This window comes from Heterodontus francisci, chromosome 5 (genome assembly GCF_036365525.1).
Source record: "Heterodontus francisci isolate sHetFra1 chromosome 5, sHetFra1.hap1, whole genome shotgun sequence".
In the NCBI taxonomy this organism is placed as follows: domain Eukaryota; kingdom Metazoa; phylum Chordata; class Chondrichthyes; order Heterodontiformes; family Heterodontidae; genus Heterodontus; species Heterodontus francisci.
Window position 1 is genome coordinate 16,261,059 of NC_090375.1, and position 25,920 is coordinate 16,286,978.

The following is a 25,920-nucleotide window of genomic DNA, read 5'->3' on the forward strand; positions in this document are numbered from 1 at the left end:
GCAAAAATTGGCTGTCGTGTTTTCCTACATTACAATGGTGACTACACTTCAAAAGTTCTTCTGTAGTACCCAAAGCTGTGAAAGGTGCTATATAAATGAATGCCTTTCTTTAGCACAGGAGGCGCCCATTCAGCCCATCCTTCCTGCTCTCCGAAAGAACTGCAATTAGTCCCACTACCCATGCTCTTTCCCCATAGTCTTGCAAATCTTTCCTTTTTAACTATTTATCCAATTCCCTTTCAAGAGTTACTATTGAATCTGCTTCCATCACCCTTTCTGGCAGTGCATCCCAGGACTCAACCTTTAGCCTTTTTCAACTGCAGACAAAACAGCAAGATAACAAACTGACATACCCACAACAATTACCCATTGCTTTTCCCACTCATAAATATCAATAACATGGCACATTAGCAATAGATACTCAATGTAGTATTGAAACTGTTGCATTGCCTTAAACCAAGATTCTATATCTGCTCAGATCGACACAAAAGATCCCAAAACATAGGAACAGGAGGAGGCCATTCAGCCCCTCGAGCTTGTTCTGCCATTCAATACGATCATGGTTGATCTACATCCTAACTCCACATACCCGCCTTTGCCCCATATCCCTTAATACGTTTGATTAATAAAAATCTATCAATCGCAGTTATAAAATTAACAATTGATCTGGCATCAATTGCCATTTGCAGGAGAGTTCCAAAATTCTACCACCCTTTGCGTGAAGAAGTGTTTCTAATTTCACTCCTGAAAGGTCTGGCTCTCTGCCCCTAGTCCTAGACTCGCCAACAAGTGGAAATAGTTTCTCTCTATCTGCCCTATCTGTTCTCCTTAATATCTTGAAAACTTTGATCAAATCATCCCATAACCTTCTAAATTGCAATAAATATAACACTGGCTGGTGTAATCTCTCTTCATAATTTAACCCTTGGAGTCCAGGCATCATTCTGGTAAATCTATGCTGCACTCCTTTCAAGGCCAATAGATCCTTCCTAAGATGTGGTGCCCAGAACTGCTCACACTACTCCAGATGTGGTCTAACCAGGACTTTGTATAGCTGTAGCATAAATTCTAGCCCCTTGTTTTTCAGTTCTCTAGATATAAAGGGCAGCATTCCATTAGCCTTTTTGATTATTTTCTGTACCAGTTCATGACATTTTAATGATCGATTTTCCTGGACCCACCCACAATCCCCCCACCCTCCAAGTCTCTTGGACCTCCAGTTTCTAGCTTTTCACTATTTAGAAAGTACCCTGTTCCATCCTTTTTAGGTCCAAAGTGATGACCTCACATTTTCCAACATTGAAATCCATTTGCCAAAGTTTTGCTCATTCACTTAATCAAATATCTTTGTAATTTTATGCTACCAACTGCACTGCTTACAATACCACCTATCTCTGTGTCATCAGCAAATTTGGATGTGGCTTTCTATTCCATCACCTAAGTGATTAATAAGTACAGTAAACAGTTGAGGCCCCAACACAGATCCTTGGGTGGAACCTTTAGTCACATCCTGCCCATTATCCCTACTCTGTCTCCTGCTGCTCAACCAGTTTCCTAACTAGGTCAATGATTTGCCTTCCATTTCACAAGTTTCAACTTTAGCTAACAGTCTCTTATAAAGGGTTTTGGGGGGTAAGCAGGAAAGTGGAGTTAAGGCCACAATCAGATCAGCCATAATACTGAATGGTGGAGCAGGCTCAAGTGGCCGAATGGCCTACTCCAGATCCTATTTATGTTCTTATGAAGGACTTTATCAAAAGCCTTGTGGAAGTCCATATCAAAAAATCCACAGATATTCCCCTGTCCACTACTTTAGTTACCACTTCAAAAAATCCAGTCAGGTTCATCAGGCATGACCCACTCTTTACAAATCCAAGCGGGCTCTCTCTGATCAGCTAGAAAATGTCAAGGTGTGCAGTTACCTTATACTTAATTATATACTCGTAATTTCCCAACAAAACCATACAATGTTACACAATTAGCCTGAGAAGAACCTCACAGAAAGACGTGAATTTATACAGCGCTCGTCATGACCTTAGAACGCCCCAAATTTCTTTACTGTCAATAAAGTACTTTTGAAGTGTAGTCACTGTTATAATGCAAGAGCTACAGGAGCCAACTTACACATAGCAAGTTCCCACACACAGCAATATCATAATGACCAATCTACTATTTGTTATTCGATATGGTTACACTATCCTTTCCAATGCATCATTGTTTGCCTTTACAACATACTGAAAATGAACGGCAAGTTGAGGCTCCAATTTAATGAATGCTAAGAGAAACTGACCTGTGAATCTGAACATGACTGAGTTTCTTAACTTCAATTGTGCCCTCAAACCAAAGCATCAAACATGGAGCCAGGCCAGACACCACTTTGATAGAGTAGTTTATTTTTGTGGTAAACACTTTACATGTATCTGTGTCCCCATTATAAAGGTATAATTGCTCACCTTTCAATATCAGCCTAGGGCAAGATTTCATAGAATCACCCAGCACAGGAGTATGTCATTTGACCCACTGTGCCAGCTCTTTGAGAGAGCTGTCCAATTAGTCCATCTCCCTGTTCTTTCCCCATAACTCTAAATCTTTTAAGTATTTATCCAACTTCCTTTGAAAGTTAATATTGAATCTGCTTCCATCCTCCTTTCAGTCAGTATATTCCAGATCATAACCTGCTGTGGCTCTATGGTACACAGAAGGGAAAGAGAAATAAAATATAATATACGTATGGGAACTGTCTCAACAGGTATCAATATATATGCTGTTGGGGTTGGCAAGGCAATTGAAGAAGAATTACAACAAATTGCTTCATTTCCTCAAGACAAGTACTTGTATTACACAAAAGACTTCAGGACTATGGGTGAAATTGCAGAAAAACTGAAACTACAGATTTGTAAAGGTACTTCAAGTAACATGCACTGTAATTCCTGCTAGATATCATGGTATCATAGGACAGCATAATTCCTGCCATAGGCAAAGCAGGAAGAACTCTGGAGTCAGTATTAATATTATGTACCTAATCAGCTGGAATATAGCAAATAACTCCATCCATTTACACTGTTTTGTTCCTTGCTATAAACAGTACCATTTATTTCTAAATGCATTTAGTTGTAAATATAACATTTTAAAAAAACTGGATGTGATGAATTTTGCAATTTAAACTAGAAGTGAGAATGTGGAACTCGCTGCCACATGAAATTGTTGAAGAAGCAAGTATTAATGTATTTATGAGATTTGATGCCTACATGAGCCAGCAGGGAATAGAGGGATGTGGAGACAGGGTTGGAAAAGGTAGAGTGGGGGGAGTATAAATACCAGCAGAGACCAGTTGGGCCAAATGGCTTATTCCAGTTTAGATTCTATATAATAGGAGGGAAGAAATGTTTACCCTTGATGGTCTGGCCATCATGGCATGGGACAGGTTCGATGCCCGTCAATAACAAGTATGGCTTGGGCTGGGTCAATGAAAAGCAACAGAGAAAAGGAATTGTGGCCAGAACTTTCAATCTCAGCAAGGGCACAACAAGTGGAGCCAATGGAAAGGAAAGCTGAGCAAGGTGTATAACTGATGGTACCTGCCAAAGTTAAAAGATCCATTTTATGAACCCTCTACACACAAGAGCTCAATTAATACATGTACATTGTTTACAGGAAGTCCATCACTTGGGGATCAATGCAAGTGTGAAGCAGTTGTGTCATTTCAGATTCATGCTAATGAAAAAATACGAACATTAACCCAGAAATATATCCTTTTAATATACTGTGTTAATTTTGTTGATTGATTTTGATTTTCTTCACAATGGAATACAATCACTTATATTTATTCAGCAAGTGTCCATATGTACACAGGTGGACTTCTTTCAAATTGTTTTACAGACATTTTTGTTGCAACAGATAGTGGAGATGTTGCATCAGAGTCTGTAGACATGGGAAGGAGGAAGGAACCAAGGATAGGTGTCAGCTGTGGCTCAGTTGGTAGTACCTGACCTTGGAGTCAGAAATTTGTGGGTTAAGTCCCACGCCAGGACTTGACCATAAAAAGCAAGCTGATTATCCAGTGCAGAACTGGGGCAGTGCTGCACTGTTAGAGGCACGGTCTCTCAGGTGAGGTGTCAAACCGTGGGCCCCATCTACCCTCTCAGGTGGATGTAAAAGATCCCGTGGGACTATTTCAAAGAAGAGCAGGGGAGTCATCCCTGGAAGTTATCCCTGGTGCCGTGCCCAAATTCTATCCCTCAATCAACATCACTAAAAACAATTATCTAGTCAATATCATATTGCTGGTTTCAGGAGCTTGCTGTGTGCAAATTGGCTATTGTGTTTCCTATATTACAACAGTGACTACATTCCAAAAGTATTTCATTATCTGTTAAGTTCTTTGAAAAGTCCAGTGGTTGTGGAAGGCACTATATAAATAATGTTAAAGGTGGAACTAGGCAGATGTGTGGTCTGAAGTTCATCTCGGGGTAAGTATGGCATCAAGGTCTGATTCAGCCTCGAACAGTTACCAGGCAGAAGCATGGAGTCTGTGGCTAGGGAATTGAGTTTGTGTCAGGGACTGAAGACAATAGTTTTGGTCTTTCCACCATTCAATTGGAAGACATTTCTGCTCATTCTGTCTGTCAATTTAAGATCCAGTGGAAGGGGTCAAGAGAGGTGGTGGTAAGATGGAACATTCCAAGGCCTCCAGGGGAACAGTGGGAATTTTCATAAATTAATTGTGGTTTATTTGACCAGTCAAATCTGTTTCATTCTAATCTCTGTAGCTATCTCCCAGTCCCCTCCAATGCAGGCTACAGAAATCTCCAAAATGTACAAGTTATTTCAGGGTGGGACTGGTCACATTAACTTCCTCAGTGGTGGGTTACACCATTTCCAAGCAGTGGGCCTACAAGACCTGGCCTGACTGATCTATTAAAATGTATTAATTTCCACTGTGATTATGTAGGGGGAAAACAGTATGAATCTACAGCACAGTACAACACAGCAACATTAACTTCCTATTTTCCTCTAACTACAATAGGGAACAAAGCGTGTCCTCAAATGTAGAACTTTAAATGGGTTTGTTAATCCTGAAATTGCTGAAGCAATTATACAAGTACAAATCATTGTATATAAAAGGTAGCCAGCAATTGCCAACATTTTAATTTGCAGTTCCTTAACTAGAACCACTGGAAGAAGTGATGAACAGGCTGAAGACCGTGGAGAATTATTTCAAAGCTAAGTAGAAGGATCAAAATAAATACATTTGCCTTTTACCCCCACTGTAAATGAAGACTGTAGTTTGATGCATTGTGTTATGTCTTCTAATCAGGTAACTAAACACTGTCATTATATATATTCTATGATAGTAAGGCAATTACATCAAACCGGCTAAGGAAAAATGATTACTGCCTCTAATACTTTCATCTGAACAAATTGTATGTCGTTCTTACATTTGTATAACCACATGAGCAAGTCAGCAACCATACAATTTTAACAAAGCTAATTTAACATTGCTAGAATTGCATATGTTTAAGTTCGCATATATTTTATAAACAAATATTAGTTTCACAGATAAGGATTTAAGTTCTTTTTTTACAAAATTTTCTTTTTCAGACATGCTATTGTGGCTCAGCATCATTGAAACTTGTATACTTTATAAACATTGCCATAATTCTGTTGCAAAAACAATTCAAAACTATTTGCCTTTTGCTGCATAAAGCTTTTCTTCCAATCAATTTTTCCCACTGAATCAAGTGATTAACATATGTACCAGATTATGTTGAAATTAAACTTAAGCAAATAAAAAGAAAAGTTGTCCAAATGCAATAAGTTTCCCTTGAATTCCCGTTACAGTCTTTCTTCCCCACCCCCTGTCCAAAATGGACCTGTTTGAGAATTCAGTGAATCGGCTATGCGTCCCCTTCCCATCTGAGAGAGAAATAGCAGTAAAATGACAATATAGAATAAAGTCAAGTACAATAAGCCATACAGGACAAAGCCTGCTTGACTGGCACCCAATCCACCACCCTAAATATTCACTCCTTCCACTACCAGCATGCCATGGCTGCAATTTGTACCATCTACAAGATGCACAGCAGCAACTCGCAAAGGTTCATTCAACAGCACCTTCCAAACCTGTGACCTCTACCACCTCAATTTAGTGGTTCTCAAACTTTTTTGAAGAACCCCTAATCAAATGGATCACAGACCCCCATCTATATTATACGATGGTACTAATATGAATGTGCAGAGTATTTTAAATAGTGCTTTTACAAAGGGTATTCACTTAGATATCAGCGAGATGTGTGTGTCTACTTAACTATTCAAAAAACTCTCAAACAAGGCTGTACTCAGCTGGTGCCCCCCACCACCACCCCCCAAGCCTTGGTTAACTGCCGATCTACCCGGTCATCTTAGTACTGCTCTCAGCCCTCCTTCATGAACGCTTCCCTCCTAAGTAAGACAGCCAACCCATTCTGCTCTGCACACATGGTATCTGCACTCTCTTGCCTGCACTCATTCACAGACCCTCTGGAAAGTCTGTGGACCCCAGTTTGAGAACTACTGGAAGGACAAGGGCAGCAGACACGAGACCACCATCTTCCAAATTCATCTCCAAGTCAAACACCATCCTGATCTGGAAATATATTGTTGTTCCTTTATTTTAAAATTTCACAACTCTCCCACTGTATAGTTTATACCCCAGCGAGGCAGTTCCAAATTGAATGATTACCAAGCAGCACATGGTTATACAAAAGTTCTCTTCAGTGTCCAAACAATATACAGGAGTTGGCAGATTGCCTAATATTGCTTGCAGAAGGTGGATGTACTGTTCTACAAGGTCATCAACATACCATGTAATATACATCATTCTGCAGATGAAATAGACTTTCTTTGCAGATTGGAATATACTCCAATTCTGGGCTACAGCTCACTAAACACCTAGTGCAAGTCACATCTAATGACAGTCAGTCAGATTTCACATGAAGCCAATGATCTAAGAAAAAAGCACATCAGGAAGGCACAAGAATTAACAGTTTGTGGCATTAAGAGGACACAAAGTGAAACACTGGAACACTTGAATGAATTATATAATGCTCTCCTTAAAAAAGCAAGCATATGTGACAAATAAATGAAATAGGATTTATACACATTAGCTTTGGCATGATTGCCCCTCACTGGCCTAGTGTTCAATAAGCTTTGCTAATATCCTGCATACACAATTGGCACTGCACAGAATATTGAACTACAGGTCATAGCTTGAATATAGCACTCAAGCAACAGGAACTGTAATTCTGCTCCAATCCTGCAGTGCATAGCATAGTAATTTATGACAGACTTATAGGATGTGGGCGCCGTTGGCAACACCAATATTTATTGTCCATTCCCAATTGCCCAAGATGGTGGTGGTGAGCCACTTCCTTGAACCAGTGCAGTCCATGTGGTGAAGGCAGATCCACAATACTGTTAGGTAGAGTTCCAACATTTTGACCCAGCAACAGTACAGGAATGGCGATATAGTTCCAAGTCAGGATAGTGTGTGATTTGGAGGAGAATTGGCAGGTGATGGTGTCCCCATGTGCCGGCTGCCATTAGCCTTCTAGGTCTTAGAGATCACAGGTTTGGGAACACCTGTTGAAGGAGCTTTGGCGAGTTGCTGCAGTGTATCTTGCAGATGGCACACACTGCAGTCACAGTGTGCCGGGGGTGAAGGGAGTGGATGGGTTACCAATCAAGCAGCTGTTTTGTCCTGGATGGTGTCAAGCTTCGAGTGTTGTCAGAGCTGCACGCTGATATAGCAGCACTAATTTTTCCATTAAATCAAGAAATCTAGATAAAGAACTGATGCAACACACCAAGCTTGAAAAGAATTGGAGCAAAGATAAGGCGTCACAAATCTTGGGTTTTACATCCACACGTAAGATTAGATTAGAGATACAGCACTGAAACAGGCCCTTCGGCCCACCGAGTCTCTGCCGACCATCAACCACCCATTTATACTAATCCTACACTAATCCCATATTCCTACCAAACATCCCCACCTGTCCCTATATTTCCCTACCACCTACCTATACCAGTGACAATTTATAATGGCCAATTTACCTACCAACCTGCAAGTCTTTTGGCTTGTGGGAGGAAACCGGAGCACCCGGAGAAAATCCACGCAGACACAGGGAGAACTTGCAAACTCCACACAGGCAGTACCCAGAATCGAACCCGGGTCCCTGCAGCTGTGAGGCTGCAGTGCTAACCACTGCGCCACTGTGCCGCCACTAATAAAATCTCAAAAGCCTTCCACGAAACAGCACATGATAAAGAAATTTAAAGATCAAATTACCTGTGATAAGCCTGTGAGAAAGAATTCTATTATACAAATCAGTTTATGCAAGAGATCCAAGTAAATTGATATTGCAAAATGTGCCAGTTCTACAGAAAGTTTATTTGTAAATACATGGTTAAAGGAGGGATACAGTTTGGATACATAGACATCAATAAATTGTAATGAATGAAACTGAATTAACAACCCAATTTTAGACAGTCGGGTGTGATCAGCTTCAATTTTTTTCCTCTGCCATGTACTGACTCATGATTAAAATCAGGCACTCAAAATTGAGCCCCAGCTGTACCTAACCATTCCTGCCAAACTTAACTACATAAACAAAGTTGATTGATGAGGGAAGGGCTGTAGATGTCATATACATGGACTTCAGTAAGGCATTTGATAAGGTTCCCCATGGTAGGCTGATGGAGAAAATGAAGGCGCATGGGGTCCAGGGTGTACTAGCTAGATGGATAAAGAACTGGCTGGGCAACAGGAGACAGAGAGTAGCAGTGGAAGGGAGTTTCTCAAAATGGAGACGTGTGACCAGTGGTGTTCCACAGGGATCTGTGCTGGGACCACTGTTGTTTGTGATATACATAAATGATTTGGAGGAAAGTATAGGTGGTCTGATTAGCAAGTTTGCAGACGACACTAAGATTGGTGGAGTAGCAGATAGTGAAGGGGACTGTCAGAGAATACAGCAGAATATAGATAGATTGGAGAGTTGGGCAGAGAAATGGCAGATGGAGTTCAATCAGGGCAAATGCGAGGTGATGCATTTTGGAAGATCCAATTCAAGAGTGAACTATACAATTAATGGAAAAGTCCTGGGGAAAATTGATGTACAGAGAGATTTGGGTGTTCAGGTCCATTGTTCCCTGAAGGTGGCAACGCAGGTCAATAGAGTGGTCAAGAAGGCATACGGCATGCTTTCCTTCTTTGGACGGGGTATTGAGTACAAGAGTTGGCAGGTCATGCTACAGTTGTATAAGACTTTGGTTCGGCCACATTTGGAATACTGCGTGCAGTTCTGGTCGCCACATTACCAAAAGGATGTAGATGCTTTGGAGAGGGTGCAGAGGAGGTTCACCAGGATGTTGCCTGGTATGGAGGGCGCTAGCTATGAAGAGAGGTTGAGTAGATTAGGATTATTTTCATTAGGATGACGGAGGTTGAGGAGGGACCTGTTTGAGGTGTACAAAATCATGAGAGGTATAGACAGGGTGGATAGCAAGAAGCTTTTTCCCCAGAGTGGGGGATTCAATTACTAGGGGTCACGAGTTCAAAGTGAAAGGGGAAAAGTTTAGGGGGGATATGCGTGGAAAGTTCTTTACGCAGAGGGTGGTGGGTGCCTGGAACGCGTTGCCAGCGGAGGTGGTAGACGCGGGCATGATGGCGTCTTTTAAGATGTATCTAGACAGATACATGAATGGGCAGGAAGCAAAGAGATACAGACCCTTTGAAAATAGGTGACAGGTTTAGATAGAGGATCTGGATCGGCGCAGGCTTGGAGGGCCGAAGGGCCTGTTCCTGTGCTGTAATTTTCTTTGTTCTTTATTCAATTGGGTAGTTATTGATGCCAGTGCATAGTATTAAAATAACTTCTGCATCATGCAAAAGGATCAATACCACCAAGTTAAACACAACAGCACAAGAAAATAAATCATGAAGCAACAACAGGAGTAATTCACATTGGACACAAAAGCAGTAAGGTGAGATATTAACCTGTAAAGATATATCAGGGTCGCCGTCCCCAAATGCTTATGCTAGTTTAGCTCACATCTTTCTCTAACCCTGCCGCCAAACCCCTCCCTCCCCAACAGCCAGCAGTACATTTACAGATACCATGAATGGCGGGGGGAGGTGAAGAAACACTACTGTTGTAATGCATGTAGAGTGGCTACATGAACTATTCAACAAAGCTAATAAGTACCAAGGAAATGCATAAACATGGCTCAGAGAAACAGGAAGCCATCCAGCCTTTTTAGACTATTCCACTATTCTATTATTGCGGCTGATTTGGATATCCATGCCATTCCTTTTTGCTGTTATCTAACTAAAGTCTATCATTCCCAGCCTTCAAATGTTCATAATTTCAAATGGATTCAGCATCTAGGCTTTGTTGGAAGGAGGGTGCATTAGTTCCAGATTTCCACCACTTCCGGCTTCTCTCCAAACTGGTCAATTTTAAGAATAAGCTGTGTATTCACTATACCCTCTGACCTTCCCCTCTCTGACACTGAATGTTCTGTACTCAGCAAAGGACTCAGTTTTATCCCCTTACACCTCCACCTCAATGAAATACGCACTTGGCATGATGTTGAGCTCTTCTTCTGTCGCCTTCGCCTACTGGCTCTCTTCTTTGAACAGTAGTCCTCCCCCCAAGCAGCAGATCCATTCACCTGCCTCCAGCATTCTCCCTCTACCTGGCCCCCTCCCTCGGGCCTCTTACCTGCTCTTGATCTTTTCATTGAAAACTGTCGGCAAGACATCAGCCGTCTCAATTTCTCTGCCCCCTCATTCCCTCTAACCTGTCCCCCTCTGAACTTGCTGCACTCCATTCTCTCAGGTCTAACCTCGACATCAAACCTGCAGACAAGGGTGGCGCAACAACCTATACCTTGCAGAGACACAGCGCCAACTCTCAGGCACTTCTTCCTACCTCTCCCTGGACTATGACCCCACCACCGAACATCAAGCTACTGTCGACAGGATTGTTACAGACCTCATCTCCTCCAGAGATCTTCCCTCTACAACTCCAACCTCACAGTCCCGCAACCCCGGACAGCCCACTTCTACCTCCTTCCTAAAATCCACAAACAGGACTGTTTTGGCAGACCCATTGTTTCAGCCTGTTCCTGCCCCACTGAACTTATTTCTTCCTATCTTGACTCTATCCCCTGGTCCAGTCTTTTCCCACTTACATCCATGACTCTTCTGAAACCCTACGTCATTTTGACAATTTCCAATTTCCTGGCCCTAACCGCCTCCTCTTCACTACGGACATCAAATCACTTCCATCTCCATCCCCCACCAGGACGGTTTGAGGGCTCTCCACTTCATCCTTGAACAGAGGCCCAACCAGTCCCCATCCACCACCACCCTCCTCCGCCTGGCTGAACTTGTTCTCACATTGAACAAATTCTCCTTCAACTCCACTCACTTCCTTCAAAAGGTTTTGCTATGGGTCCTGGTTATGCCAGTCTTTTTGTGGGACGTGTCAAACATTCCTTGTTCCAGTCCTACTCAGGCCCCCTCCCCCAACCCTTTTTCTGGTACATTGACTGTATCGGTGCAGTTTCCTGCGCCCGCCCCGCACTGGAAAACTTTTATCAACTTTGCTTCCAATTTCCACCCTTCTCTCACCTTTACATGGTCCATCTCCAACACTTCCCTTCCTCGACTTCTCTGTCTCCATCTCCGGGGATAGGCTGTTTACTAATATTCATTATAAGCCCACAGCTACAACTACACTTTTTCACACCCTGCCTCCTGTAAGGACTCCATTCCATTCTCTCTGACGCATCTGCTCTGATGATGCTACCTTCCACAACAGTGCTTCCTAGGTCTTCCTTTTTCCTCAACCGAGGATTCCCACCCACCCTTCCCACGGTGGTTGACTGGGCCAACAGCGTCCGGCCCATTTCCCGCACCTCTACCCTCACTCCCAGAACCGCAACAGGGTTCAGCGTCATCACTTTCGACCCTACCAGCCTCCACAGCCAAAGGATCACCCTCCACCATTTCAGCCACATCCAGTGTGATGCCACTACCAAACGCATCTTCCCGTCAGCAATCCGGAGTGATCGTCCTCTCCATGACACCCTGGTCCACTCCTCCATTACCCCCAACACCTCATCCCCTTTCCACAGCACCTTCCCGTGCAAGGAGAGGTAGTGTAACACTGTTCCTTTTACCTCCTCTCTCCTCACTATCCAAGGCCCCAAACACTCCTTTCAGGTGATGTAGCAATTTACTTGTACTTTCAACTTAATATACTGTATTCACTGCTCACAATGTGGTCTCCTCTACCTTCGCTTCTGGTTGCTTGCCATTTTAACACATACCACTGCTCTCATATTTGTCCTGAGCTTGCTGCAGTGTTCCAGCGCAAGCTTGAGGAACAGCATCTCATTTGCTGATTAGGCACGCTACAGCCTGCTGGACTAAACATAGAGTTCAATAATTTCAGAGCATGACGGGACCCCACTTTTTATCTTATTTTTTTATTATTTATTTTGTTTCATCATTTTTTTTTAAACCATGTGCCTACCCACTTTTTTTTTCATGTTTGTGCTTCAGGCCAGGGCTGTTCATTTTTCTGTCAATTAACAACCTCTCTGTACTAACGCTTTGTCTTTCAGCACACCATTAACATACCGTTTTCCTTTGCTCCATGTCCTTCATGTAAGTTATTCTGTGACCCTCCGCTGTATCAATACCTTGCCTTTAGTTATCTCTTGCCCCACTCCCATTCCATTTGCTTAAAATCTATTATATTTCTAACATTTGTCAGATCTGATGAAGGGTCACTGACCTGAAATGTTAACTCAGCTTCTCTCTCTACAGATGCTGCCAGACTTGCTGAGTATTTCCAGCATTTCTTGTTTTTATTTCAGATTTCCAGCATCTGCAGTATTTTGCTTTTATTTAAGAATAAGCCTCATTGTTTTGGATTTCCCATGAGGAAATAAGATGGAAAAATTATCAAGTCCATTTATCCTTTGAGGTGCCTGATTAATCCTCAACCATCTGAACTCGAGAATATAAAGGGTGTATAAAACATGTCCTCATATCTTAACCCTTTAGCTAAAACTCATGCATTAGCAGAATCCCAAATGAATGCAGCTTCAAAAAGTATGAAAATAACTTTCTGCTGAAACCACAAATATCAATTAAAAACAAAAGCAAATGCCTTTTTACAGAATAACTTTATTTGTAAAATATTTCGGAGTCACAGGCGGGTTTTATTTCTCACTGATCTGCTCTGGCATGCTCCTGATGATGTCAGAGTCACCTGAAAGACAGTTGGAGAAGACTTTCAGTTCAGTAGAAGCAAATTTCACCCACTATACAAAAAGCTGGAAGTCAGACATGGTCCAAATTGTTGGCTTTTACTATTATATTGCAGAAAGCCAGGTGGTGAAGGATAGAACCAGAGCCAATCTTTACACATTTTTATACGTATTTACTTAGAAATGCACATTACTAATGTGCAGTTCCAAATCCAATAACCAGTTTGTCTGTTCCTAGCTACAGGGGCACAAGTGAATCCCCAGTTAGTGTCCACCACCTGCAAACCATTAAATATAATTAAAAGTACAATTAACATTTTGTGTTTAAATATTGATTCCTGGGATGTGGTGGTGAGCCACCTTCCTGAATCAGTGTAGTCCATGTTTTAGGTATACCAACAAGGCACCTCAAAAGTACTTGTGCAAAGACCATTTACATCACCCCTGCAAAGACATACGCGAATGAGTGCACACATGACTACCATTTTAAAAAAAATTTGTTTCATGGGATGTGGGCGTGGCTGTTACCCATCCCTAATTGCCCTTGAGACAGTGACAGCGAGCCATCTTCTTGAACTGCTGCAGCCCATCTGGTGTGGGAACACCCAAAGTTCTGTTAGGAAGGGAGTTCCAGGATTTTGACCCAGCGACAGTGAAGGAAAGGCCATACAGTTCCAAGTCAGGATGGTGTGCGGCTTGAAGGGGAACTTGCAGATGGTGGTGTTCCCACACGTCTGCTGGCCTTGCCCTTCTAGGTGGAAGAGGTCACCGGTTTGGAAGACACTGTCGAAGAAGGCGTGATGAGTTGCTGCAGTGCATCTCTTAGATGGTACACACTGCTGCCACTGTGCGTTGGTGGTGGATGGGGTGCCGATCAAGTGGGCTGTTTTGTCCTGGATGGTGTCGAGCTTCTGGAGTGTTGCTGGAGCTGCACCCATCCAGACAAGTGGAGAATATTCCAACACACTCCTGACTTGTGCCACCTAGCGACCTTGCAACATCTCCATATACAGAATATGCATCATTGAACCAAGAATCAAAAGAATGGGCCACGAGTTCTCTTCCAAAGTGAATAAAATATTCCCAACCTCAGCCACAGAAAACAAAAAACATGAATTTGCAGGGACCAGGGTGCTAAGACAAAGTCAAAGCCACCTGTACCCATTGCTCAAAGTCAATCCACTGCACTGCTGGAGATGCCCATTACTACAGCACCCCAAGTCAGTTCCTAATTAAAATATGTGCTGTCTCATATCACAGAAGCAAACCCCATTGCATTTTAGATGTGATCGACCAGGTTTATTACATTATGTAATGAAGTTGTCGCTGGCAAATATTACAACAGGACATGACAAACTGCCCTGTGGACAATAAGCACAGCACTAATCTAGCGAATGTCTAGCCTGACTTGATCGGAGACAAAAATCAAGCCAGCGAGAATATTCGCAGTGCAAGTAAATTCTTGTATATATTCAAGCATCAATGGTTAAGCATGCAAGTCAGTATGTATGCAGTGCTGAGCAGCAATCTGACGTGCAACCCACATGATGACTTTCAATATCAGCTGAAGTACAAACATGTGAAAGTACGGAGTAGACATTAGTGCCTTACTACATCAGTTACAAAAACCCAACATGCTTTACTTTCAATGGGTTTTCAGTGACTACCCCAAGGAAAGGCATGTTTGTGGAAGTACTTACCAGGATCAATGATAGCCAGTGTGCACACTCTGTAATATTTACCGCAAGCTGTACCTAGCTCAATATTGTTGCCGCTGTAATGATGCACACCAGTCTTGGCTAACATAGCATAGTACTCAATCTCTGATTTCCTGAAACATACAATAAATCAAAACTATATTATAATCTCATGTTTTATCAAGACCATCTATTACAACAGACAATGCAGTCTAATACTAAGCAAGGTTCTGCAGATATGGACAACTAAAGGAAAACAAAATTTTTTTAAAAATTGAAAAAGAGCTACCTTTATACCACTAAGGACTTCCACTTGAGTAATTAAACATGGACGGTAACATAGTGGAAATGCTACTGGATGTCTGGAGTAATACTCCGGAGACACAAGTTCAAATCCCACAACAGCTTTAAATTTAAATTCAATTCATTAAATAAATAAATCTGAAATAAAAAGTTTGCCTCAGTCACCATGACGCTCACAAATGGATCGATTTGTGGGCATATTAGAATTAATCTTAAGCAAATACTTGGACTAAACTCAACAGGCAATAACTAGGTAACTAACATTCACATTGAAACAGCATGGGAATTTGAAATAAGCAGCCACTACCAACTTATACTCAATGGTTATAAGCCCGAAATCAAAAAAATACCCACAGACCACAAAAAACTGGAGCCGAAGTACGCAACAGAAACGCAAGAAATAGCAGTGGTAGCGAGGATGTAAAATGAAGAGGCAAAATACAGAAAATTTCCTTGTGCATTAATTCACACATCATATTTTGCATGGTTAAGAGAGAACAATGCACCAGTTACATGAGGATGCTCCAAAATGCGACAAAGTATAGTGCTTTATGCAGACAAATGCTGCAGTGAATTTGCACATAAGGCTCCACAAAAAACAAAGGATTTTGGCCAGGACAGAGTGCCACAGGATATTTTATATCTAACCCGAACAGATTTAACATCTCAGTTCAGTTCAGAGATACAGCACTGAAACAGGCCCTTCGGCCCACCGAGTCTGTGCCGACCATCAACCACCCATTTATACTAATCCTACACTAATCCCATATTCCTACCACATCCCCACCTGTCCCTATATTTCCCTACCACCTACCTATACTAGTGACAATTTATAATGGCCAATTTACCTACCAATCTGCAAGTCTTTTGGCTTGTGGGAGGAAACCGGAGCACCCGGAGAAAACCCACGCAGACACAGGGAGAACTTGCAAACTCCACACAGGCAGCACCCAGAATCGAACCTGGGTCGCTGGACTGTGAGGCTGCGGTGCTAACCACTGCGCCGCCCCTAGAAAGTACTTGAAATAATTTCCAAAATGTACTGCATCACAATATGAGCCATTGTGCACAGAAACCTTAAATTATAATGGACGTGAACATTAAATAGCAGTTGAGAAAATATTGATGTGCAAATATATAATCTAACCAAATGCCATAGCAGTGCACCCAGGGAATCAAACTAAGATAAAATAAAAACAGAAAGTGTTGGAAATACTCAGCAGCATCTGTGGAGAGAAGCATAGTTAATGTTTCAGATCTGTGACCTTTCAGAACACTGATGAAAGGTCAAATACCTGAAATGTTGACTCTGCTTCTCTCTCCACAGATGCTGCTTGACCAGAGTATTTCCAGCACTTTTTGTTTCTATTTCAGTTTTCCAACATCCGCAATATTTCGCTTTTATTTTAGAGTCAAAACTAAGTGCAGTCGCTGGGTCAAATGGGTTCATTTGTTAATGCACGGATAAAACAAAGGATGAAATGAAACTGTGGTGCAGAACAGCTTTGAGATAAGGCGAGGCGGTGCTTCTGGAGAGACCCCCAGTGTGGACACGTGATGACACATGGCACGGAGTGTGGATCTCAGGATGCGGCGAGAACCTTCGTCTTATCTGACACATTAAGAACTTTTTTCTTCCTTTCAGGTGTTAAGGAACACAAGCTCCAGCAGCTGATGGCGACTAATGCCCCTCCAGATCATCCGTCCCCTTCCCCTCTGACGCTGAACGATCTGTACTCAGCACTCAGTTTTACCCCCTTACACCCCCAACTCAATGAATTTCATGCTCGGCATGACGTTGAACCCTTCTTTCGTCACCTTCGCCTCCGGGCTCACTTCTTTGACCAGAAGATTTCTCCCCCCCCCCCCCACAACCAGCAGACCCATTCACCCACCTCCAGCATTCTCCATCCAGATGGACCCCTCCCTCTGGCCTGTTACCCACTCTTGATCTTTTCACTGAGAAATATCAGCGTGACATCGGCCATCTCAATTTCTCTGCTCACTCACTCTAACCTGTCTCCCTCTGAACCTGTTGCACTCTGTTCTCTCAGGTCTCACCCTGACATTGTGATCAAACCTGCAGACAAGGGTGGTGCTGTTGTCTGGCATAATGACCTCTACCTTGCAGAGGCTCAGCGCCAACTCTGACACTTCCTTCCTACCTCCCCCTGGACCATTCCCAACCAACGATCAAGCTACTGTCCACAGGCCTGTCACTGACCTCATCTCCTCCAGAGATCTTCCCTCTAGTTTCCAACCTCATAGTCCTGCAATCCCAGACAGCCCGCCTCTACCTCCTTCCTAAAAATCCACAAACAGGACTGTCCTGGCAAACCCATCATTTCAGCCTGTTCCTGCCCCACTCAACTTATTTCTTCCTAACTTGACTATCTTTTCACCCCTGGTCCAGTCTCTTCCCACCTACATTTGTGACTCTCCTGACACCCTATGCCATTTTGACAATTTCCAGGCCCCAACTGCCTCCTCTTCACTATGTATGTCCAATCTCTCTACACCTCTATCCCCCACCAGGACAGTTTGAGGGCTCTGCCTTGAACAGAGGCCCAATCAGTCCTCATCCACTACCACCTGCCTGAACTTTTTCTCACTTCCTTCAAAAGTTGTTGCTATGGGTAGTCGTATGGGTCCTAATTATGCCTGTCTTTTTGTGGGATATGTCAAACGTCCCTTGTTCCAGAACTGTATCGGTGCCGTTTCCTGCTCCCGCCCCGAATTGCAAAACGTTATCAACTTTGCTTCCAGTTTCCACCCCTCCCTCACCTTTACATGGTCCATCTCCGACACTTCCCTTCTCAGATGTCTGTGTCTCCATCACCAGGGATAGGCTGTCTACTAGTATTTATTATAAGCTCCCCGACTCCCAAGGCGACCTCGACTGCACTTCCTCACACCCTGCCTCCTGTAAGGACTCCATTCCATTCTCCCAGTTTCTCCATCTCCGACACAGCTGCTCTGATGATACTACCTTCCATGACAGCGCTTCTGATATGTCTTCCATTTTCCTCAACTGAGAATTCCCCCCCACTGTGGTTGACAGGGCCCTCAACGGTGTCCAGCCCATTTCCCGTACCACTGCTCTCACCCCTTATCCTCCCTCCCAGAAGCTCGACAGGGATCCCCTTGCCCTTGCTTTCCACCCCACCAGCCTCCGCATCCAAAGGATCATCCTCCGCCATTTCAGCTACATCCAGCGTGATGTCACTACCAAACGCATCTTCCCCTCCTGTCAGCATTCCAACGGGTCAGTTCCCTCCGCGACACTATGGTTCACTCCTCCATTACTCCCAACACCTCATCCCCTTCCCATGCAATCGCAGGTGGTGTAATACCTGCCCTTTTACCTCCTCTCTCCTCACTATCCAAGGCCCCCAGGTGAAACAGCAATTTACTTGTACTTCTTTCAATTTAGTATACTGTATTCGCTGCTCACAATGGTGGTCTCCTCTACATTGGGGAGACCAAATGCAGGTTGGGTGACCGCTTTGCGGTCCAAAAACATGACCCTGAGCTTCCTGTCGCTTGCCATTTCAACACAGCCCCCGTTTTCATGTCCACATATCGGTCCTGGGATTGCTGCAGCGTTCCAGTGAACATCAACGCAAGCTTGAGGAACAGCACCTCAGTTGCCAATTAGGCACACTACAGGCTACCGGACTGAACATTCAGTTCAATAATTTCAGAGCATGACCAGCTGCACCCATTTTAAAAGTTTTACTTTGTATTTTTTTATTTATATTTCATTTTATTTTAGTTTGGTTCATTTTCACACTTTTTTTTTTAACCATCTGCCTGCCAACTTTTTTTTCCATGTTTCTGCTTGCTGCTAGGGTTTTCATTATTCTGTCATTTAACACACTCTCTGCACGAACGCTTTGTACTTCACCACACCATTAACATTCTTTGCCTTTGCCCCATGACCTCATTGTCAGTTATTCTGTGACCGTCTGTCCTATCAACAACTTCCCATTTGTTCTCTTTTGCCCCACCCCTACTTTATTTGCTTAAAATCTATCACATTTCTAACCTTTGCCAGTTCTGATGAAAGGTCACTGATGCTGCCAGACCAGCTGAGTATTTCCAGCACTTGTTTGGTTTTATTTTGGGTTGTTACAACAATCGACGATGGTTTCATGATCACCACTAGATTAGCGTCTTAATTCCAGATCATTTGAATGCAGACTCCACCATCTGCCTTGGTGGGATTTGAACCCATGTCCCCGTGGAGCAGGGAATAGAGGTATACAAGTTCCAGGCTAAAGTCATACATTTTATAGATGTATATTATAATGGAAAGACGACATAAGTGTGTGCAGCTGTAAGATTTAAAAGAAAGACAGAGGCAACCCAGTCTGAAATATTTCAAAAACAATTATCCCAGGTTGGGACTCTTCATTCAGACATAGGCCTGCTGCACAATTCCAGAAGGTGTTTCACTCTATTGCCTGCATTCAAATGAGACTAATTTCTCAGACAGACTTCAGTTACATGGACAGATTGGACTTAAGAGTGAGGTGAGATTTGGTAGAGGTGTTCAAAATCACGAGAGATCTAGACAGATAGAGAGAAACGGTTCCCCCATTGATGGAAGGGTTGAGAACCAAAGGACATTGATTTAAGGCAAAAACAGGAGGAAAAACCTTTACGCAGCAGGTGGTTCAGATCTGAAATGCACCGTCTAAGAATGCAGTGGAGGCAGATTTATTGTATCTTTCAAAAGGGAATTGGATAAGCACCTGAAGAGGAAAGATTGGCAGGGCTACGGGAAAAAGGCCAGTAAGTGGGACTAGCTGAGTTGCTCTTGCACCAAGCCAGCACAGACACAATAGTCTGAATGGCCTCCATTTGTGCCGTTCCATTCTATGGTTGTATTTGGTTATTACCAAAAGTATATAAAATAAAAAGGACAGATAATAGTCTGAATTCACAATACATTCTGCTATTTACTTCACAAAATGGCAGCTTACCTCAAGGCTGGACAGTTGTTGGCAAGAATAACCAGTTTGGCTTTGCCCTGACGAATCATTTTCAAAGTCTGTTTGTAGCCCAGCACATATTTGCCACTTTTCATAACCAGCTGGAGCCGGGAGTTGATGGACTCCAAAGACTTTTTCTGCATTCAAAAAGCATATTTTTTTTTAAAGAAACTACAATCAAACAGTACAGGCTACAAAACAAGGTGTTCAACCAATGACTCCACTCAAGATACTCATCGGAAAGGTTCGATGTACATTTTTTTTCCAAAATATAGACAAACGCAATAGATTAGAATACATTTAGAATTCTTCTTTGGCCTCCTTGTCTCGGGAGACAATGGGTAAGCGCCTGGAGGTGGTCAGTGGTTTGTGGAGCAGCGCCTGAAGTGGCTATAAAGGCCAATTCTAGAGTGATAGACTCTTCCACAGGTGCTGCAGAAAAAATTGGTTGTCAGGGCTGTTACACAGTTGGCTCTCTCCTTGCGCTTTTGTCCTTTTTCCTGCCAACTGCCAAGTCTCTTCGACTCGCCACACTTTAGCCCCGCCTTTATGGCTGCCCGCCAGCTCTGGCGATCACTGGCAACTATCTCCCACGACTTGTGATCAACATTACAGGACTTCATGTCGAGTTTGCAGACGTCTTTAAAGCGGAGACATGGACGGCCGGTGGGTCTGATACCAGTGACGAGCTCGCTGTACAATGTGTCCTTGGGGATCCTGCCATCTTCCATGCGGCTCACATGGCCAAGCCATCTCAAGCGCTGCTGGCTCAGTAGTGTGTATAATCTGGGGTTGTTGGCCGCCTCGAGGACTTCTGTGTTGGAGATGCGGTCCTGCCACCTGATGCCAAGGATTCTCCGGAGGCAATGAAGATGGAATGAGTTGAGACTTTGATCTTGGCCTACATACGTTGTCCAGGCCTCGCTGCCGTAGAGCAAGGTACTGAGGACACAGGCTTGATACATTCGGACTTTTGTCTTCCATGTCAGTGCGCCATTTTCCCACACTCTCTTGGCCAGTCTGGACATAGCAGTGGAAGCCTTTTACACTGCATTGAAATGGTACTTGTTATATTCCGCCGGCAACAGGTACACTTAGTCCAAATTTAAGCCACTATAACCACGTCACACTATTCGGCCCAATGCTGGCTCTTGGAAAGAGATATCCAATCAGTTCCACAAATCTTTTCCCCTCTAAGTAATTGTCCAATTCCCAGTTCTAAAAATCTTAAATCAGCTTCCACCAATCTTTCAGGTAGAGCATTTTAAATCAATTTTCTGCATAAGTTAAGATTCTCATCTCACAAGTGCAGGAGAATACCATACGGCCCATTAAATCTGCTCCGTCATTCAATACAATCATGGCTGATCTCTGGCTTTAACTCCACTTTTGCTCCCGCTCCCCATACCCCTTGATTCCCTGCCAATGGAAACAGTTTCTCCTTATTTACTCTATCATGCCAGTCTCCCATTTTTCTAGCCTCCAGAAATTTAAGCACTTTCAAAACTTTGTTGCCCATATCCTAATTTATGCCAACTCCCATTCACACATCACTCCTGTGCCTACTGACCTACACTGGCTCCCAGTTTAGCAACACCTCAATTTTAAAAGTACTTTTTTTTTTAAAGACACCTCCACAGCCTCTCTACCTCTGTAACCTCCTCCAGCCCCACAATCCTCAAATCTCTGCATTCCTCTTACATATGCCCAATTTTAATCATTCCACAATTAGCAGCTATGCCTTCAGCTGCCAAGCTCTGGAATTCCCACCCAAATCACTCCTCAAAGATGCTCCTAGAAGCATACTTCTTTGATCAAGCTTTTTGCTACCTGTCCTTAAGTGTCAAGCTTTGTCCGACAACGCTTCTGTGAAGAACCTTGGGTCATTTATGTAAAAGGCGAAAGATAAACGCATGTCGGTGTTGAATGATTCTATTAAAATTTGTCCTTAACCTTCTCTGTTGCAAGAACAACCCAAGTCTCCATTTCACTTAACTCCCTCATCCCTGAAACCATTCGAGTAAATCTCCTCTCCCAAACTCTGCGCCTGCCTCCGCCCATGGGGGACGTGTCCAGCTCACGGCGGCTGGAGCGCCGGGGTCCAATTCCCCGGGCCCGGCTTCCCCGCTCAGGACGGAAGCCACCACAAACTACCTGGCCACCGAGAGGGCGGTGCTGAGCAGAAAAGCTGTAGGCCAGACTCGGATCGTGGGGCGGCCGAGGGTGAGGATGCTTTGGAGTCACCCACCCACCCTCAGCCTTCCCTCAGCCGCTGCTCCACGTGAAGGCTCCACAGCGCTCTAGGCCCCAGGCCTCAGACTCACCGTCTTCTTGGCCGCCACCATCTTGCCGCCCTCTGCCGCTGCTAATGCTGCTGCTTTCTCGCCTAAGAGAAGTGAGTGTGAGTGAGGGTGCAGCCCGGGTTTACTGCACCGACTGACTGTGAGACGGAGCGGCCGCGCCGACGAGGTGACTCCAAGATGGCGGGAGAGAGAAAAGGAAGGATTTCCCACAATGCCACCGGCTTTCCCCACGCAACCATCGCGAGAGTTCGCTGACGTCAGGCGGGGGGGGGAAGGTTTGAGGTCACGTGGGGCCCGCCCGTCCCCATGGCAACGCTGCCAGCCACTTCCCCAGCCTCAGCACCAGAGATTTGGAAATCTGAGAAATGTTTACAATTTGGATTTTATTCCTTAACAGGAAGGTACTATTGCTAAACATGTTTCTGACTGATGACATCTGGGTCATCGTAATTGGCAATTAAAAGACGATAAACTTGAATTTGGGGTCTAGACTAGGGTGACCATACTTTATAAACCCCATCCAGGGACACAGCTCGACATTCACCCACACCATGCAAGGCTACCAAGGACACTCTGATCCAGCTCCCAGACCATCCACACGGCCTGGCTCCAATCACAGCTCATTAATCTGGTTACCAATGGCCCCCATTACTCAGATATTTTGGCTCTGGGGCTGTTTTCCCTTCAACAGAATTTCACAGGAAAACTGCGATCAATCCTGAAACTCTGCGGGGTGGTGGTGGGGAGTGGGGCAGTGTAGTTGCTGGGGGGAGTTGTGGAGCATGTGCATAATCATGTGATCACTGCATAAATTGAAGTCACTCAGTCGAGTCCATACCTTCTGGTTGAAAACAGGAGACTGATATCCCTCCCACCAATCTGAACCCACCCCACCAACTTTATTCACCGACTGCAGGGCAACTCAGGGTTACGTGGCTCCTGTTTGAACTCTGGCAACCGTTAATAGTTAGGGGACAAGTTTTGTGAACTAGGAACTCTTCCAAGGATATTGTTTGTCCTGGGACACAGTACCTCATCTGGGGACTGTCCCCAGAAAACAAGCACATATGGTCACCTTAGACTAGAATGCAATGTAGATGCAAAATATATGATTTAATTTGATGCTTGCTTTGTTTCATTTGCTATTGTTTGTGCTGCTTGAAAAAGGAGACACTTTTTATTAGATTAATTTTTTTAAATTTCATCGGTGACTCTAGGGGCAACCCAGTGACATCCTGATTGGCCAATTAGAAGAGTAGAGAATTAAATTTAACAGGGCTGTTCCTCAACTTCTGGCTCCACGATCCTGAGTTTTGGTCACCCAGTGCAGAGGGTGGTGTTGGTCATCCTTCAAGGCAAAGATGATCATGTCTATCATCTTGGGTTGTTGGATCCCATTAGTTGCACAAAGAGAGACGAAGTCCGACTGTAGCTTTAAGAAACTTTATTGCAGTACTTAATTGTTACATCTTCAGAAAACTTAACAATGAACTTAACTAAACTGCACTAAACTAAAACTAAAAGCAACACACACACTGAACTAACCCTGAACTAACCCACCTTTAACGCCAAATCAAGCCTTATTATAGTTATTCATACAAATCAGTAACACCTACTCTTTGTTCCCAATTGGTCTACAAACTTCTGCAGTTTCTTGATGTCGGGGCCTGATTGGGGTACTGCCTTGTCAAATTGTTTTAACTTCTTACTCCAGTTTCCCATCCCTTATCTCCTTGTGAACCGTTAGGCTGACTGTTATACAAAGGGTTATTATTAAGCAGTATACAGCTGTCCTGATAGTTTCTGTTTGTTAGTCTGCTTTTGCTGATAAGCTGCCTCTGCAGCTCACTTTAAATGTTCCCATTGTTCTATCCCCATAGTTCTGTTCCCACATGGGTGTTTGGTAGGGTTACAGTGGATATATAGCTGACTGCTAAGGCTGATCTGCTCCCGGAAGGGTCTACTGCAAATAAGGCAGAATACTACAGATGAGTGGGATTTGGACAAGCTGCTGGCTCGGGATTTCACAGAGTTAATGTTTCAGGTCAATGACTTTTCATCAGAGAAACATTAACTCTGTTTCTCTCTCCACAGATGCTACCAGATCTGCGGAGTATTTCCAGCACTTTCTGTTTTTATTTCTCCTTCCACCCTACTTCATCTTACCCTATCAGCTTCTCCTTCATTCCTTTCACTCTCATGTACTCATCTCACTTCCTGTTAAATACATCTATGCTATTTGCCTCAAGTTACGACCAGGGAGTTCTATTCTCTGCTAACCTTGTTTGGTTTTATAGCAGCTCAATTAATTCTCTAACGCTTTTTCTAATAAACCCATAATCAGATACTGGGTTGTCCCACAGTCTGCAGCAAAAAGTTAACAAAAGAGCCCTATTTTTAGAGGGGCACAACTAATAAAGAACTTAAGCTCAGTCTCGATTTTGTCCTCCACTTCCTGCTGTGTCCATCCATAGTGGAAGGCTTCAAGCCTGCCAGCGGGCACCATGTGCTCATTCTCCAAAGATACCCAGGCATGGACAAGACAGAGAGAAAGGCAGTCAAAGTGCCCACCCAACAAACAGCCATAAAGCTGGACCTGTTGATGGCCATCTTGGTCAGGCCTGGAAGCAGACCCATGAGAAACTCCTCCAGCTTGTCTGTCACCACCTTCTATGCAATACTGTGTGGAACATTACAATTCCTGACCTTCTAGGAACATGTCAACACCTCATTACCTCTCTCTCTCCTTCAATAAGATGTTCTTTCAAACTTACCTCATTGACCAAGCTTTTGGTCGTGATCCTACTATCTCCTTCTGTGTCTTGATATCAAATTTGTTTGATAATGCTCCTGGGAAGTACCTTAGGAAATTTTACTCTGTTAAAGGTTCTATATAAATGCAAGCTGTTATTATGATGTAAATAGGACCCCAATTTCCTTTGCTTGTTTGAATGGGCGGAGTGTGAGCCATACAGGCTCTGAACAGTATAATCTGGCAAGGCCGGCTGAAGATGATCCCGAAAGCAAGCTCTTCATTTTTATGGAAACTGGGAAGACTGGGAATACTGCCAACTCCCAGACTCCACCAAACCAGTCTGGACTGCTACCCCTCTGGATCCAGAGATCAAGCCACATATCCCTCCTCCTTACTTACCATCTTACAACATGGTATTACGACCACCCAGGGAAGCTCAACTTCCAGCTGCAGCCCTGTGCCAATGAGGCCCATATTGTCAAAACAAACAGGGCCTGCCAGGCAATCTGCCAGTCAGCGACCCAAATCTGCAAGGTATA

The 25,920-nt window shown here is 43.7% G+C and overlaps 2 protein-coding genes and 1 non-coding gene across 3 annotated transcripts in view; 1 reads left to right on the forward strand and 2 right to left on the reverse strand.

Moving 5' to 3' along the window:
• The window catches only part of LOC137370250 (matrilin-4-like), a 36,072-nt gene extending 30,841 nt beyond the window's left edge, over positions 1-5,231 (forward strand). The window contains exons 11-13 of the mRNA XM_068032628.1: positions 2,750-2,902; positions 3,655-3,747; positions 5,176-5,231. Of these exons, the coding sequence (XP_067888729.1) occupies positions 2,750-2,902; positions 3,655-3,747; positions 5,176-5,231 (302 nt within the window). The remainder of the gene's footprint in view (positions 1-2,749; positions 2,903-3,654; positions 3,748-5,175) is intronic.
• Positions 5,232-13,225: 7,994 nt separating this feature from the next.
• rpl30 (ribosomal protein L30) lies at positions 13,226-22,828 on the reverse strand. Its single transcript, XM_068031145.1, has 4 exons — positions 22,648-22,828; positions 20,315-20,460; positions 15,027-15,157; positions 13,226-13,328 (listed from the first exon to the last, which is right to left on the reverse strand). Exons 1-4 carry the CDS (start codon positions 22,666-22,668, stop codon positions 13,279-13,281), a joined length of 348 nt encoding a protein of 115 aa, XP_067887246.1. The 5' UTR covers positions 22,669-22,828; the 3' UTR covers positions 13,226-13,278.
• On the reverse strand, positions 14,645-14,775 carry LOC137370370 (small nucleolar RNA SNORA72). The gene has a single exon (XR_010975130.1). It is a non-coding gene; the product is annotated as a small nucleolar RNA SNORA72 (small nucleolar RNA).
• Positions 22,829-25,920: the final 3,092 nt, after the last annotated feature.